The following is a 13,501-nucleotide window of genomic DNA, read 5'->3' on the forward strand; positions in this document are numbered from 1 at the left end:
CGTGGTTTTAGGGCGTCTGTAAGGACTTGGGCCATTGAGCAAATGTCACCACCGAGTCCTTCACGCCATCTCTCTGTCCGCAGGATTTGTTTATAAGAATGTCCAAACATCCGTCCTGCTTCCGGCTGGCAGGAGACGTCCCGTCTGAGTGGACCGAAGACGAGGGCAGGCGGGTTTTGTTCAGTGGCTCGGTAGCCGAGCTGTGCCCCCTGGCGCCCAACAACGTCAACACCATGGCGGCGGCGGCGGTGGCTGCTGGGAACCTGGGCTTCCACGGTGTCCGAGGGGAGATCGTGTCCGACACGGCGTGAGTCTCCTTGTTTGCAACCTTTACCTGGGAATCCGATGTTCTGGTTCTTCTCGCCGTGCAGGTTGAGCGACTATCATGTAGTGGAAGTGGAGGTGACGGGCCCGGACGGATTCTCTGTGCGCACAGTGAGGAGGAATCCAGCCCGACTTGGTGCTGTAACCGGTAGTGCGACATACAACTCGTTTTGGAGCAGTCTACTTGGTAAGTTTTCAAAATATCAGCAAGAAAAGAATAGAAATTAGACTCCTCGCGAGGTAGACCTGCACGTTCGAAAAATAAATGGATTCTAATGCTCAACTGTGAGGGTTGGCCCGTAGGCAACAATCCAGTACCGGTACAGGTAATGAGAGGTAGTCACTCACCTGTCACGGTGCCATGCTTGTTGAAATGTGCACAATGGATTCTGCAACCAGGGCTGTTGTGACCACGGTCTATTCAAAGACACACACGTGTTTCTCCTGTGTCACTGTAGCTACCTGCAGGCATGCACCGCATGTGTGTTGTTGCCTAACCTACTATGGAATTACATAATGGATTGGAATTTGGAACACCCGATCCTGGAGCAACTAGGCAGAGTTTGATAATGCACTTCCTTAAAAATGTATTTGTTCTATTTTAAGAATTAATATACTGCATTCAGTTACAGAGGTGGGTGGGGGATGCTGGTCTCTGGAGACCCACCTTGAGTTGGGGCTCGATGGCGAGCGCCTGGTGGCCGGCCTTCTCCTAAGAGACCTGGCCGGGCACAGCTCGAAGAGGCAACGTGGGTCCCCCTCCCCCTCCAATAGGCTAACCACTCATAGGAGGGACCAAATGGTTCAGGTGCATTGTGAGATGAGTGACAGCTGTAGAAAATAGGTCTTGGAATTTGGGATACCACCTCTCTGGGGGAGAAGGAGCCTGAGCTGGTATGCCAGGTTAGGAAGTTCTGGCTGGATAGTCAGACTCAGGCTATGGAAACAGTCCTCTGGAGGGGGGCTGGGCTCTCTTCCATCTTGGCGTTGTAAGCCGTGAGAGGCAACAAGCTACTTGTTGGAGTTAAACCAAATAGATATGTGGGGTAGTCTCCCTTTGCTTCAGTACCGGTCCCAGCCCATTTCAGATCTCCTAGAGAGCGTACTGCAGCATGTCCCCCTAGGCAATTCCCTTGTTCTCCCGGGGGTCTTCAAAGCTCACATTGGCAACGACAATGAGACCAGGAGAGGCGTGATTGGGAGGAACAGCCCTCTGATCTGAACCTGAAAAGTGCTTTGTTATTGTACTTTTGTGGTGGTTGCAGATTGTCCACAACAAACACCCTGTTCAAGCAAAAGGGTGCCCATATGTGCACCTGACACAAGGATACCCTGAGCCACGGTTCGATGATCGACTTCATGGTTGTGTTGTCCGACTTGCGTTCCCACCTCTTGGACAATCCGAATGGAAGAGGGGGCGTAGCTGTCAACTGATTACCACCTGGCGACAGGGTGCAGGTCAGACTTGGCAGGTCCAAACGAGGATCTGCTTTGAACAATCTAGCAGAGTCTTGCTTCAGAGGGAGTTTAAATTCCAACCTTCAGGAGAGCTTTGACCATGTTCAGAGGGAGGCAAGATACATCCGAGTGGGCCATGTTTCATGCCCCTGTGGCTGCAAGGTGGTTGGTGCCCGTCCTATCAGGCCCTTTTGTCCATGGCACTTCAGAGGTAGCCGACAAAAATAGGAGGAGTTTGGAACGGAAACAGGAATAGGATACACTCACTTATCGCGGGCTGCTCACCTCTATTTGGGATGTTGCGGGCCGGTGGAAGGACCTACACATCTTCCTATGAGGAACCAGTGCTTAGGGACTCGGCTCTCTATCTCTCAGGTTGAGGTCGCTAAGGTTGTCAAAAAGATCCTCAGTGTCAGAACCCCAAAGATGAGATCTGGCCGGAATTTCTAAAGACTGCATGTTGTGGGGATGACGTGGTTGACGGCGGTGTCTCTGGATTGGCAGACCTTTCTTAATAAGGGGGACCAGATGGTGTGTTCCAACTATCTTCAGCCATCTTGGTAAAGTCTATTCATGGGTACTGGAGAGGAGGGTCCACCAGATAATCGAACCTCTGATTCAGGAAGAGCAGTGTGCTTTTTACACTCTCTGGAAGGTCTTTGAGGTTATATGGCAGTCTACATGTGTTTTGGGGACATTCTACGGTGTCTCTTTGGAAATGTTTTCAGGTACGTGGTAATGGACTGTCTGATCGTGTCAGAGCTTGGTCAGCGTTGCCGACAGGAAGTCGGACCTGTTTCCAGTGAGGGCTGGACTCTACCAGGGCTGCCCTTTGTCACCGATTGTGTTCATAACTTTTAAGGACAGAATTTGTAGGCGCAGTCAGGGCGTTGAGGGGATCCGGTTTGGTGGCTGCAGGATTAGGTCTCTGCTTTTTGCAGATGTGGTCCTGATTGCTTCATCTGGCCAGGATCTTCAGCTCTCACTGGATCGGTTCGCAGCAGAGTGTGAAGCGACTGGGATGAGAATCAGCACCTCCAAGTCTGAGTCCATGGTTCTCGCCCGGAAAAGGGTGGAGTGCCATCTCCGTGTTGGGGAAGAGACTCTGCCCCAAGTGGAGGAGTTCAAGTACCTCGGAGTCTTGTTCACGAGTGAGGGAAGAGTGGATGGTGAGATCGACAGGCGGATCGGTGCGGCGTCTTCAGTAATGCGGACGCTGTATCGATCCGTTGTGGTGAAGAAGGAGCTGAGCCGGAAGGCAAAGCTCTCAATTTACCGGTCGATCTACGTTCCCATCCTCACCTATAGTCATGAGCTTTGGGTTATGACCAAAAGGACAAGATCACGGGTACAAGCGGCCCAAATGAGTTTCCTCCGCCGGGTGGCGGGTCTCTCCCTTAGAGATAGGGTGAGAAGCTCTGTCATCCGGGGGGAGCTCAAAGTAAAGCCGCTGCTTCTCCACATGGAGAGGAGCCAGATGAGGTGGTTTGGGCATCTGGTCAGGATGCCACCCGAACGCCTCCCTAGGGAGGTGTTTAGGGCACGTCCGACCGGTAGGAGGCCACGGGGAAGACCCAGGACACGTTGGGAAGACTATGTCTCCCGGCTGGCCTGGGAACGCCTCGGGATCCCCCGGGAGGAGCTGGAGGAAGTGGCTGGGGAGAGGAAAGTCTGGGCTTCTCTGCTTAGGCTGCTGCCCCCGCGACCCAACCTCGGTTTTAGAATCTTTCACTTTGAACACACCTGGAGTCATATTATGAACATCTATCTACTAAATACGGACTTAACTTGATATGTTTTCAATAAATGACACTCATTTGTGCCAAAAAGCCAAATAACATTGAGCATATTTAAATTGCATAAACAATCGAGTGATGAAATATCCCAGGAAGGAGGAGGTGAATACTTTTATAAGACACTACGTTACTCAATAAAACCTGTTTTTTTCTTCTACTGTGTGCAGTTTGCAAAGGTCACGGAGGAAGAGTTTACTTGTGCTGAAGCCAGGAAGGAAGAAGAAGAAGATCCAGCAAGAAAAAGAGGACTGGAGGACAAGTGGGTGCCACTCATTCTGGGCTGAGGACGCAATAAACAACATCAGTGTAGACACGCCATCTTGTTTATTACTTCAACATTGTTAGGAGCTCAAAGTCTCACAGGGAGAAAAGCAGCGCACATTTCTCTCCTCCGTGCAAGTTGCATCACTTCCTCTCTGCAATAAATACACACACACACACACACACACACACACGCACGCACACACACACACACACTTGCCAGGTCAGTGCACGTTTAAGGCTTGGGAAGAAAAGAGAAACCCGCAAAAAGAGCAACTTTTTTGCGTGTTTTCACATTTTCTTTCCATTGTGGGTTTGAAATAAGGAGAGAAGGCTTTGCAAGACACGACGTCAAAGGAGTGTTTTTACCCGCTGCCGCGTCTCCGCAGTAGAACCAGGACGCGGTGGTCAAAAGGAGCGTCCGTCCCGCTCGGTAGAAACCATGCAAAACAACACCGCCCTCATCCCGTGTTGTGACCTGGCTGTCCTATACCGATATGAATCCCGTGTTGTGACCTGGCTGTCCTATACCGATATGAATCCCGTGTCAGCACCAGTCAAACTTCCTACTTTTGTGGCGTGCAAAATTGAAAAAGGCTACAACCAGGAAGCCCCAAAACTGTGCCGGTGGTCTGCGGGCCAAACAGCACCACCAGTGAGGGTTTAGTGTCATATATAAAAATAAGATTCCGTATAACTCTGCGTCTTTCATGGTCATTTTTAACTTCAAAACAGTCAAAAAGCTCATTTTCTGCAGATTTTCGCCCTTTCCAGGTGTTTTGTCACCAGTTTGTTCTAGATATTTTATCCGATCGCTTTCCAAATTTTGTCACCAGTTCATCCTACATATTTTATCCGATCGCTTTCAAAGTGTTCACCCTTTCCAGGTGTTTTGTCACCAGTTTGTTCTAGATACTTTAGCCGGTCGCTTTCAAAGTTTACGCCCTTTCCAGGTGTTTTGTCACCAGTTTGTTCTAGATGTTTTATCTGATCGCTTTCAAAGTTTTCACCCTTTCCAGGTGTTTTGTCACCAGTTTGTTGCAGATATTTTATCCAATTGCTTTCCAAATTTTGTCACCAGTTCATCCTACATATTTCATCCGATCGCTTTCAAACTTTCTGCCCTTTCCAGGTGTTTTGTCACCAGTTTGTTCTACATATTTTATCCAATCACTTTCAAAGTTTTCGCCCTTTCCAGGTGTTTTGTCACCAGTTTGTTCTAGATATTTTATCCGATCGCTTTCCAAATTTTGTCACCAGTTCATTCTACATATTTTATCCGATCGCTTTCAAAGTGTTCGCCCTTTCCAGGTGTTTTGTCACCAGTTTGTTCAAGATGTTTTATCCGATCGCTTTCAAAGTTTCTGCTCTTTCCAGGTGTTTTGTCACCAGTTTGTTCAAGATGTTTTATCCGATCGCTTTCAAAGTTTCTGCTCTTTCCAGGTGTTTTGTCACCAGTTTGTTATAGATATTTTATCCGTTCGCTTTCAAAATTTTCGCCCCTTCCAGGTGTTTTGTCACCAGTTCATCCTACATATTTCATCTGATCGCTTTCAAACTTTTTGCCCTTTCCAGGTGTTTTGTCACCAGTTTGTTGTAGATATTTTATCTGATCGCTTTCAAAGTTTTCGCCCTTTCCAGGTGTTTTGTCACCAGTTTGTTGTAGATATTTTATCCAATTGCTTTCCAAATTTTGTCACCAGTTCATCCTACATATTTCATCCAATCGCTATCAAAGTGTTCGCCCTTTCCAGGTGTTTTGTCACCAGTTTGTTGTAGATATTTTATCTAATCACTTTCAAAGTTTTCGCCCTTTCCAGGTGTTTTTTTTTACCAGTTTGTTCTAGATATTTTCAAATTTTTGCCCTTTCCAGGTGTTTTGTCACCAGTTTGTTCTAGATATTTTATCCAATCACTTTCAAAGTTTTCGACCTTTCCAGGTGGTTTTTTTTACCAGTTTGTTCTACATATTTTCCAATTTTTGCCCGTTCCAGGTGTTTTGTCACCAGTTCGTCCTAGATATTTTATCCGATCGCTTTCAAAGTTTTCGCCCTTTCCAGGTGTTTTGTCACCAGTTTGTTCTAGATGTTTCATCCGATTGCTTACAAACTTTACACATTAGGCGTGTGGAGGATGCTAAATTTTGAAGCGTTTAGGCTTTAATTAAAGGACGTGGGCAAGGCAAAAAGATCCTTGTCCACACAGCGTCAAAAAGTCACAGCTTTACCGTAGAGCAGAGTACCTTAAATTCCTGTTTTAAAAAAATGTAAAAAAAAAAATTCCATACATTTTAGGTATAAAAAAACCTGGCAGCTCAGTCACCAGAAGTTTACCATAAAAAATACGGTAGCTTTTACACCAAATTACTGTAAATACAAAAAACTGTACCTCTGTTGTTTGTAGCTTAAAATTCTGGTGACTGAGCAGCCGTTTTTTTTACTGTAAAATCTACCGTATTTTGATTTATTTTTTACAGCGCAGCCTCGCGGACATGCCGTGAAGGATTGTGCGGCTTGAAAGAGGCCGGTATGAAAGTGTGTTACACTTGGCGGGCCAAACCAAATGACATGGCGGGCCAAATTTGTCCCGCGTGGCGCCGCTTTGGGAATCCCTGGCCTCGACCAAGTGAAATGATTTAAAAGAACAAAACATGCTTTTGAGGTGCGGTGGTATTTTGTTCTTTGGTGGTATGCTGAATGATGCAGACACGTTTGTTACTGGAGAAGTGAAGTGAAGTGAAGTGAATTACATTTATATAGCGCTTTTTCTCAAGTGACTCAAAGCGCTTTACATTGTGAAACCCAATATCTAAGTTACATTTAAACCAGTGTGGGTGGCACTGGGAGCAGGTGGGTAAAGTGTCTTGCCCAAGGACACAACGGCAGTGACTAGGATGGCGGAAGCGGGGATCGAACCTGCAACCCTCAAGTTGCTGGCACGGCCGCTCTACCAAACGAGCTATACCGTCCCAAGACTTTGAATGTGAAAGTCCTATGCAACTATAATTGTGTGACAAATGTGTTTTATTGTTCGATGATTATTACCTATGTCTAGCGGGTGTGCTTAGCTGCTGTGTAGCGGCTAGCTCCTAAGTAGCCTAGCATGCCTACTTTTTGTAAATGACTTTAGTAGAACAGAAGAAATGGTGTGTTTATTGGAGGACATTTAGATGTTGACTGCTTGTATCGCATATTTCAGATGCAAGCCGATATCATTTTTGCTGATTTCCGACGATCTGCGATATCAATATTGGATCGGTGCACTGGAAAACAAAGGTATTGCACTGCTGGTGTGACGATACAGGATATCAAAAGTGGATTTTAAAACTGAGCTACACACTGGCTGGGAACATTCACCTTATTTGACGTAATGAACGACGACTAAGCACTACGAGTGTACGAGCGAGTCTTAGCGTGGAGTGGGCGTGTCAGTTTTGCTCCTTGGCGTCGCTGTCGCCATCGCCGTTGGCCCTGTAGAGGCCGGCCGCCTTGTTTTTGAACGGCAGCGTGTAGGGCTGGCGAATGTTCATCCGGTCCTTCTCCGCCTCCAGATCCTCGTCGTAGCGTTCGTCTTCGTCGTTGTCCTCCACGTCGCTGTGGTGCGGGGACGAGTGGCGAGACAGGGCCGGGGACGGCGGCACGGAGGCCGGACGGGGGTAACGGAAACCGGACGTCTGAGGAAAGAAAGCGGAGGTTTATCAGTGGCGGGATATGACCAGAAATTATTAAAATGTCCTAATTTTACAACTCTGAGTTGTAATATTGTATTGGAAATTTTTTTTAAAGTGGTAAATATTGTAAGAAAAAACACTAGAAGTGAAAATTAATATTACCAGAAATTATTAAAATGTCCTAATTTTACAAATCTGAGTTGTAATATTGTATTGGAATTTTTTTTAAAGTGGTAAATATTGTAAGAAAAAACACTAGGAGTGAAAATAATTATTAAAATGTCCTAATTTTACAGATCTGAGTTGTAATATTGTATTGGAATTTTTTTTAAAGTGGTAAATATTGTAAGAAAAAACACTAGAAGTGAAAATAAATACCAGAAATTATTAAAATGTCCTAATTTTACAAATCTGAGTTGTAATATTGTATTGCAATTTTTTTTTAAAGTGGTAAATATTGTAAGAAAAAACACTAGGAGTGAAATAAAATACCAGAAATTATTAAAATGTCATAGTTTTACCAAATCTGAGTTGTAATTTTTTTTTTAAGTGGTAAATATTGTAAGAAAAAACACTAGTAGTGAAAATAAATATTACCAGAAATTATAAAAATGTCAGTTTTGCCAAATTTGAGTTGTAATATTGTATTGGAATTTTTTTTTAAAGTGGTAAATATTGTAAGAAAAAACACGAAGTGAAAATTAATATTACCAGAAATTATTAAAATGTCCTAATTTTACAAATCTGAGTTGTAATATTGTATTGGAACATTTTTTTAAAGTGGTAAATATTGTAAGAAAAAACACTAGGAGTGAAAATTAATATTACCAGAAATTATTAAAATTTCATAGTTTTACCAAATTTGAGTTGTAATATTGTATTGGATTTTTTTTTTTAAGTGGTAAATATTGTAAGAAAAAATATTAGAAGTGAAAATTAATATTACCAGAAATTATTACAATTTCATAGTTTTACCAAATTTGAGTTGTAATATTGTATTGGAATTTTTTTTAAGTGGTAAATATTGTAAGAAAAAACGCTAGGAGTGAAAATAAATACCAGAAATTATTAAAATGTCAGTTTTACCAAATTTGAGTTGTAATATTGTATTGGAATTTTTTTTTAAAGTTGTAAATATTGTAAGAAAAAACACTAGGAGTGAAAATTAATACTACCAGAAATTATTAAAATTTCATAGTTTTACCAAATTTGAGTTGTAATTTTTTTTAAAGTGGTAAATATTGTAAGAAAAAACACTAGGAGTGAAAATAAATATTACCAGAAATTATTAAAATGTCCTAATTTTACAGATCTGAGTTGTAATATTGTATTGGAATTTTTTTTAAAGTGGTAAATATTGTAAGAAAAAACACTAGAAGTGAAAATAAATACCAGAAATTATTAAAATGTCCTAATTTTACAAATCTGAGTTGTAATATTGTATTGCAATTTTTTTTTAAGTGGTAAATATTGTAAGAAAAAACACTAGGAGTGAAAATAAATACCAGAAATTATTAAAATGTCATAGTTTTACCAAATCTGAGTTGTAATATTGTATTGGAATTTTTTTTTAAAGTGGTAAATATTGTAAGAAAAAACACTAGGAGTGAAAATAAATATTACCAGAAATTATAAAAATGTCAGTTTTGCCAAATTTGAGTTGTAATATTGTATTGGAATTTTTTTTAAAAGTGGTAAATATTGTAAGAAAAAACACTAGATGTGAAAATTAATATTACCAGAAATTATTAAAATGTCCTAATTTTACAAATCTGAGTTGTAATATTGTATTGGAACATTTTTTTAAAGTGGTAAATATTGTAAGAAAAAACACTAGGAGTGAAAATAAATATTACCAGAAATTATTACAATTTCATAGTTTTACCAAATTTGAGTTGTAATATTGTATTGGAATTATTATTTTTTTAAAGTGGTAAATTTTGTAAGAAAAAACACCAGGAGTGAAAATTAATATTACCAGAAATTATTACAATTTCATAGTTTTACCAAATTTGAGTTGTAATATTGTATTGGAACATTTTTTTAAGTGGTAAATATTGTAAGAAAAAACACTAGAAGTGAAAATAAATATTACCAGAAATTATTAAAATTTCATAGTTTGACCAAATTTGAGTTGTAATATTGTATTGGAATTTTTTTTAAGTGGTAAATATTGTAAGAAAAAACACTAGGAGTGAAAATAAATACCAGAAATTATTAAAATGTCAGTTTTACCAAATTTGAGTTGTAATATTGTATTGGAAATTTTTTTTAAAGTTGTAAATATTGTAAGAAAAAACACTAGGAGTGAAAATTAATATTACCAGAAATTATTAAAATGTCCTAATTTTACAAATCTGAGTTGTAATATTGTATTGGAACATTTTTTTAAAGTGGTAAATATTGTAAGAAAAAACACTAGGAGTGAAAATTAATATTACCAGAAATTATTCAAATGTCATAGTTTTACCAAATTTGAGTTGTAATATTGTATTGGATTATTTTTTTTAAGTGGTAAATATTGTAAGAAAAAATATTAGAAGTGAAAATAAATATTACCAGAAATTATTACAATTTCATAGTTTTACCAAATTTGAGTTGTAATATTGTATTGGAATTTTTTTTAAAGTGGTAAATATTGTAAGAAAAAACACTAGAAGTGAAAATAAATACCAGAAATTATTAAAATGTCCTAATTTTACAAATCTGAGTTGTAATATTGTATTGCAATTTTTTTTTAAGTGGTAAATATTGTAAGAAAAAACACTAGGAGTGAAAATAAATACCAGAAATTATTAAAATGTCATAGTTTTACCAAATCTGAGTTGTAATATTGTATTGGAATTTTTTTTTAAAGTGGTAAATATTGTAAGAAAAAACACTAGGAGTGAAAATAAATATTACCAGAAATTATAAAAATGTCAGTTTTGCCAAATTTGAGTTGTAATATTGTATTGGAATTTTTTTTTAAAGTGGTAAATATTGTAAGAAAAAACACTAGAAGTGAAAATTAATATTACCAGAAATTATTAAAATGTCCTAATTTTACAAATCTGAGTTGTAATATTGTATTGGAACATTTTTTTAAAGTGGTAAATATTGTAAGAAAAAACACTAGGAGTGAAAATAAATATTACCAGAAATTATTACAATTTCATAGTTTTACCAAATTTGAGTTGTAATATTGTATTGGAATTATTATTTTTTTAAAGTGGTAAATTTTGTAAGAAAAAACACCAGGAGTGAAAATTAATATTACCAGAAATTATTACAATTTCATAGTTTTACCAAATTTGAGTTGTAATATTGTATTGGAACATTTTTTTAAGTGGTAAATATTGTAAGAAAAAACACTAGAAGTGAAAATAAATATTACCAGAAATTATTAAAATTTCATAGTTTGACCAAATTTGAGTTGTAATATTGTATTGGAATTTTTTTTAAGTGGTAAATATTGTAAGAAAAAACACTAGGAGTGGAAATAAATACCAGAAATTATTAAAATGTCAGTTTTACCAAATTTGAGTTGTAATATTGTATTGGAAATTTTTTTTAAAGTTGTAAATATTGTAAGAAAAAACACTAGGAGTGAAAATTAATATTACCAGAAATTATTAAAATGTCCTAATTTTACAAATCTGAGTTGTAATATTGTATTGGAACATTTTTTTAAAGTGGTAAATATTGTAAGAAAAAACACTAGGAGTGAAAATTAATATTACCAGAAATTATTAAAATGTCATAGTTTTACCAAATTTGAGTTGTAATATTGTATTGGACTATTTTTTTTAAGTGGTAAATATTGTAAGAAAAAATATTAGAAGTGAAAATAAATATTACCAGAAATTATTACAATTTCATAGTTTTACCAAATTTGAGTTGTAATATTGTATTGGAATTATTATTTTTTTAAAGTGGTAAATTTTGTAAGAAAAAACACCAGGAGTGAAAATTAATATTACCAGAAATTATTACAATTTCATAGTTTTACCAAATTTGAGTTGTAATATTGTATTGGAACATTTTTTTAAGTGGTAAATATTGTAAGAAAAAACACTAGAAGTGAAAATAAATATTACCAGAAATTATTAAAATTTCATAGTTTGACCAAATTTGAGTTGTAATATTGTATTGGAATTTTTTTTAAGTGGTAAATATTGTAAGAAAAAACACTAGGAGTGAAAATAAATACCAGAAATTATTAAAATGTCAGTTTTACCAAATTTGAGTTGTAATATTGTATTGGAAATTTTTTTTAAAGTTGTAAATATTGTAAGAAAAAACACTAGGAGTGAAAATTAATATTACCAGAAATTATTAAAATTTCATAGTTTTACCAAATTTGAGTTGTAATTTTTTTTAAAGTGGTAAATATTGTAAGAAAAAACACTAGGAGTGAAAATAAATATTACCAGAAATTATTAAAATGTCCTAATTTTACAAATCTGAGTTGTAATATTGTATTGGAATTTTTTTTTTTTTAAGTAGTAAATATTGTAAGAAAAAACACTAGAAGTGAAAATAAATATTACCAGAAATTATTAAAATGTCCTAATTTTACAAATCTGAGTTGTAATATTGTATTGGAATTTTTTTTAAAGTGGTAAATATTGTAAGAAAAAACACTAGAAGTGATCATAAATATTACCAGAAATTATTACAATTTCATAGTTTGACCAAATTTCAGTTGTAATATTGTATTGGAACAATTTTTTAAAGTGGTAAATATTGTAAAAAAAAAAAAACATAAGAAAGTGAAAATAAATATTACCAGAAATTATTAAAATGTACTAATTTTCCAAATCTGAGTTGTAATATTGTATTGGAATTTTTTTTTAAAGTTGTAAATATTGTAAGAAAAAACACAAGGAGTGAAAATTAATATTACCAGAAATTATTAAAATTTCATAGTTTTACCAAATTTGAGTTTTAATATTGTATTGGATTCTTCTTTTTTTTTAAGTGGTAAATATTGTAAGAAAAAACACTAGGAGTGAAAATAAATATTACCAGAAATTATTAAAATGTCCTAATTTTACAAATCTGAGTTGTAATATTGTATTGGAATTATTATTTTTTTAAAGTGGTAAATATTGTAAGAAAAAACACCAGGAGTGAAAATTAATATTACCAGAAATTATTACAATTTCATAGTTTTACCAAATTTGAGTTGTAATATTGTATTGGAATTATTATTTTTTTAAAGTGGTAAATATTGTAAGAAAAAACACCAGGAGTGAAAATTAATATTACCAGAAATTATTACAATTTCATAGTTTTACCAAATTTGAGTTGTAATATTGTATTGGAACATTTTTTTAAGTGGTAAATATTGTAAGAAAAAACACTAGAAGTGAAAATAAATATTACCAGAAATTATTACAATTTCATAGTTTTACCAAATTTGAGTTGTAATATTGTATTGGAATTATTATTTTTTTAAAGTGGTAAATTTTGTAAGAAAAAACACCAGGAGTGAAAATTAATATTACCAGAAATTATTACAATTTCATAGTTTTACCAAATTTGAGTTGTAATATTGTATTGGAACATTTTTTTAAGTGGTAAATATTGTAAGAAAAAACACTAGAAGTGAAAATAAATATTACCAGAAATTATTAAAATTTCATAGTTTGACCAAATGTGAGTTGTAATATTGTATTGGAATTTTTTTTAAGTGGTAAATATTGTAAGAAAAAACACTAGGAGTGAAAATAAATACCAGAAATTATTAAAATGTCAGTTTTACCAAATTTGAGTTGTAATATTGTATTGGAAATTTTTTTTAAAGTTGTAAATATTGTAAGAAAAAACACTAGGAGTGAAAATTAATATTACCAGAAATTATTAAAATTTCATAGTTTTACCAAATTTGAGTTGTAATTTTTTTTAAAGTGGTAAATATTGTAAGAAAAAACACTAGGAGTGAAAATAAATATTACCAGAAATTATTAAAATGTCCTAATTTTACAAATCTGAGTTGTAATATTGT

General features: G+C 36.0%; 2 protein-coding genes across 3 annotated transcripts in view; one reads left to right on the forward strand and one right to left on the reverse strand.

Annotated features, from left to right (window-relative positions):
* The window catches only part of aspdh (aspartate dehydrogenase domain containing), a 24,874-nt gene extending 20,960 nt beyond the window's left edge, over nucleotides 1-3,914 (forward strand). Inside the window, exons 8-10 of the mRNA XM_062036932.1 lie at nucleotides 84-307; nucleotides 372-511; nucleotides 3,746-3,914. Coding sequence (XP_061892916.1) covers nucleotides 84-307; nucleotides 372-511; nucleotides 3,746-3,783 — 402 coding nt within the window. The 3' untranslated portion in view covers nucleotides 3,784-3,914. The remainder of the gene's footprint in view (nucleotides 1-83; nucleotides 308-371; nucleotides 512-3,745) is intronic.
* The window catches only part of gys1 (glycogen synthase 1 (muscle)), a 64,777-nt gene continuing 55,169 nt past the window's right edge, over nucleotides 3,894-13,501 (reverse strand). Inside the window, exons 16-17 of one of the 2 annotated variants that reach the window (XR_009824557.1) lie at nucleotides 4,356-7,512; nucleotides 3,894-4,317 (exon numbers count right to left, since the gene is read on the reverse strand). Coding sequence is in view for 1 of the 2 variants with exons in the window: in XM_062036931.1 (XP_061892915.1) it covers nucleotides 7,267-7,512 (246 nt within the window). In the remaining variant the exon portion in view is untranslated. Of the gene's footprint in view, nucleotides 7,513-13,501 lie in introns of both variants that reach the window. The other variant, XM_062036931.1, reaches the window with a different exon arrangement.

Source organism: Entelurus aequoreus, linkage group LG25, assembly GCF_033978785.1.
Source record: "Entelurus aequoreus isolate RoL-2023_Sb linkage group LG25, RoL_Eaeq_v1.1, whole genome shotgun sequence".
NCBI lineage: Eukaryota > Metazoa > Chordata > Actinopteri > Syngnathiformes > Syngnathidae > Entelurus > Entelurus aequoreus.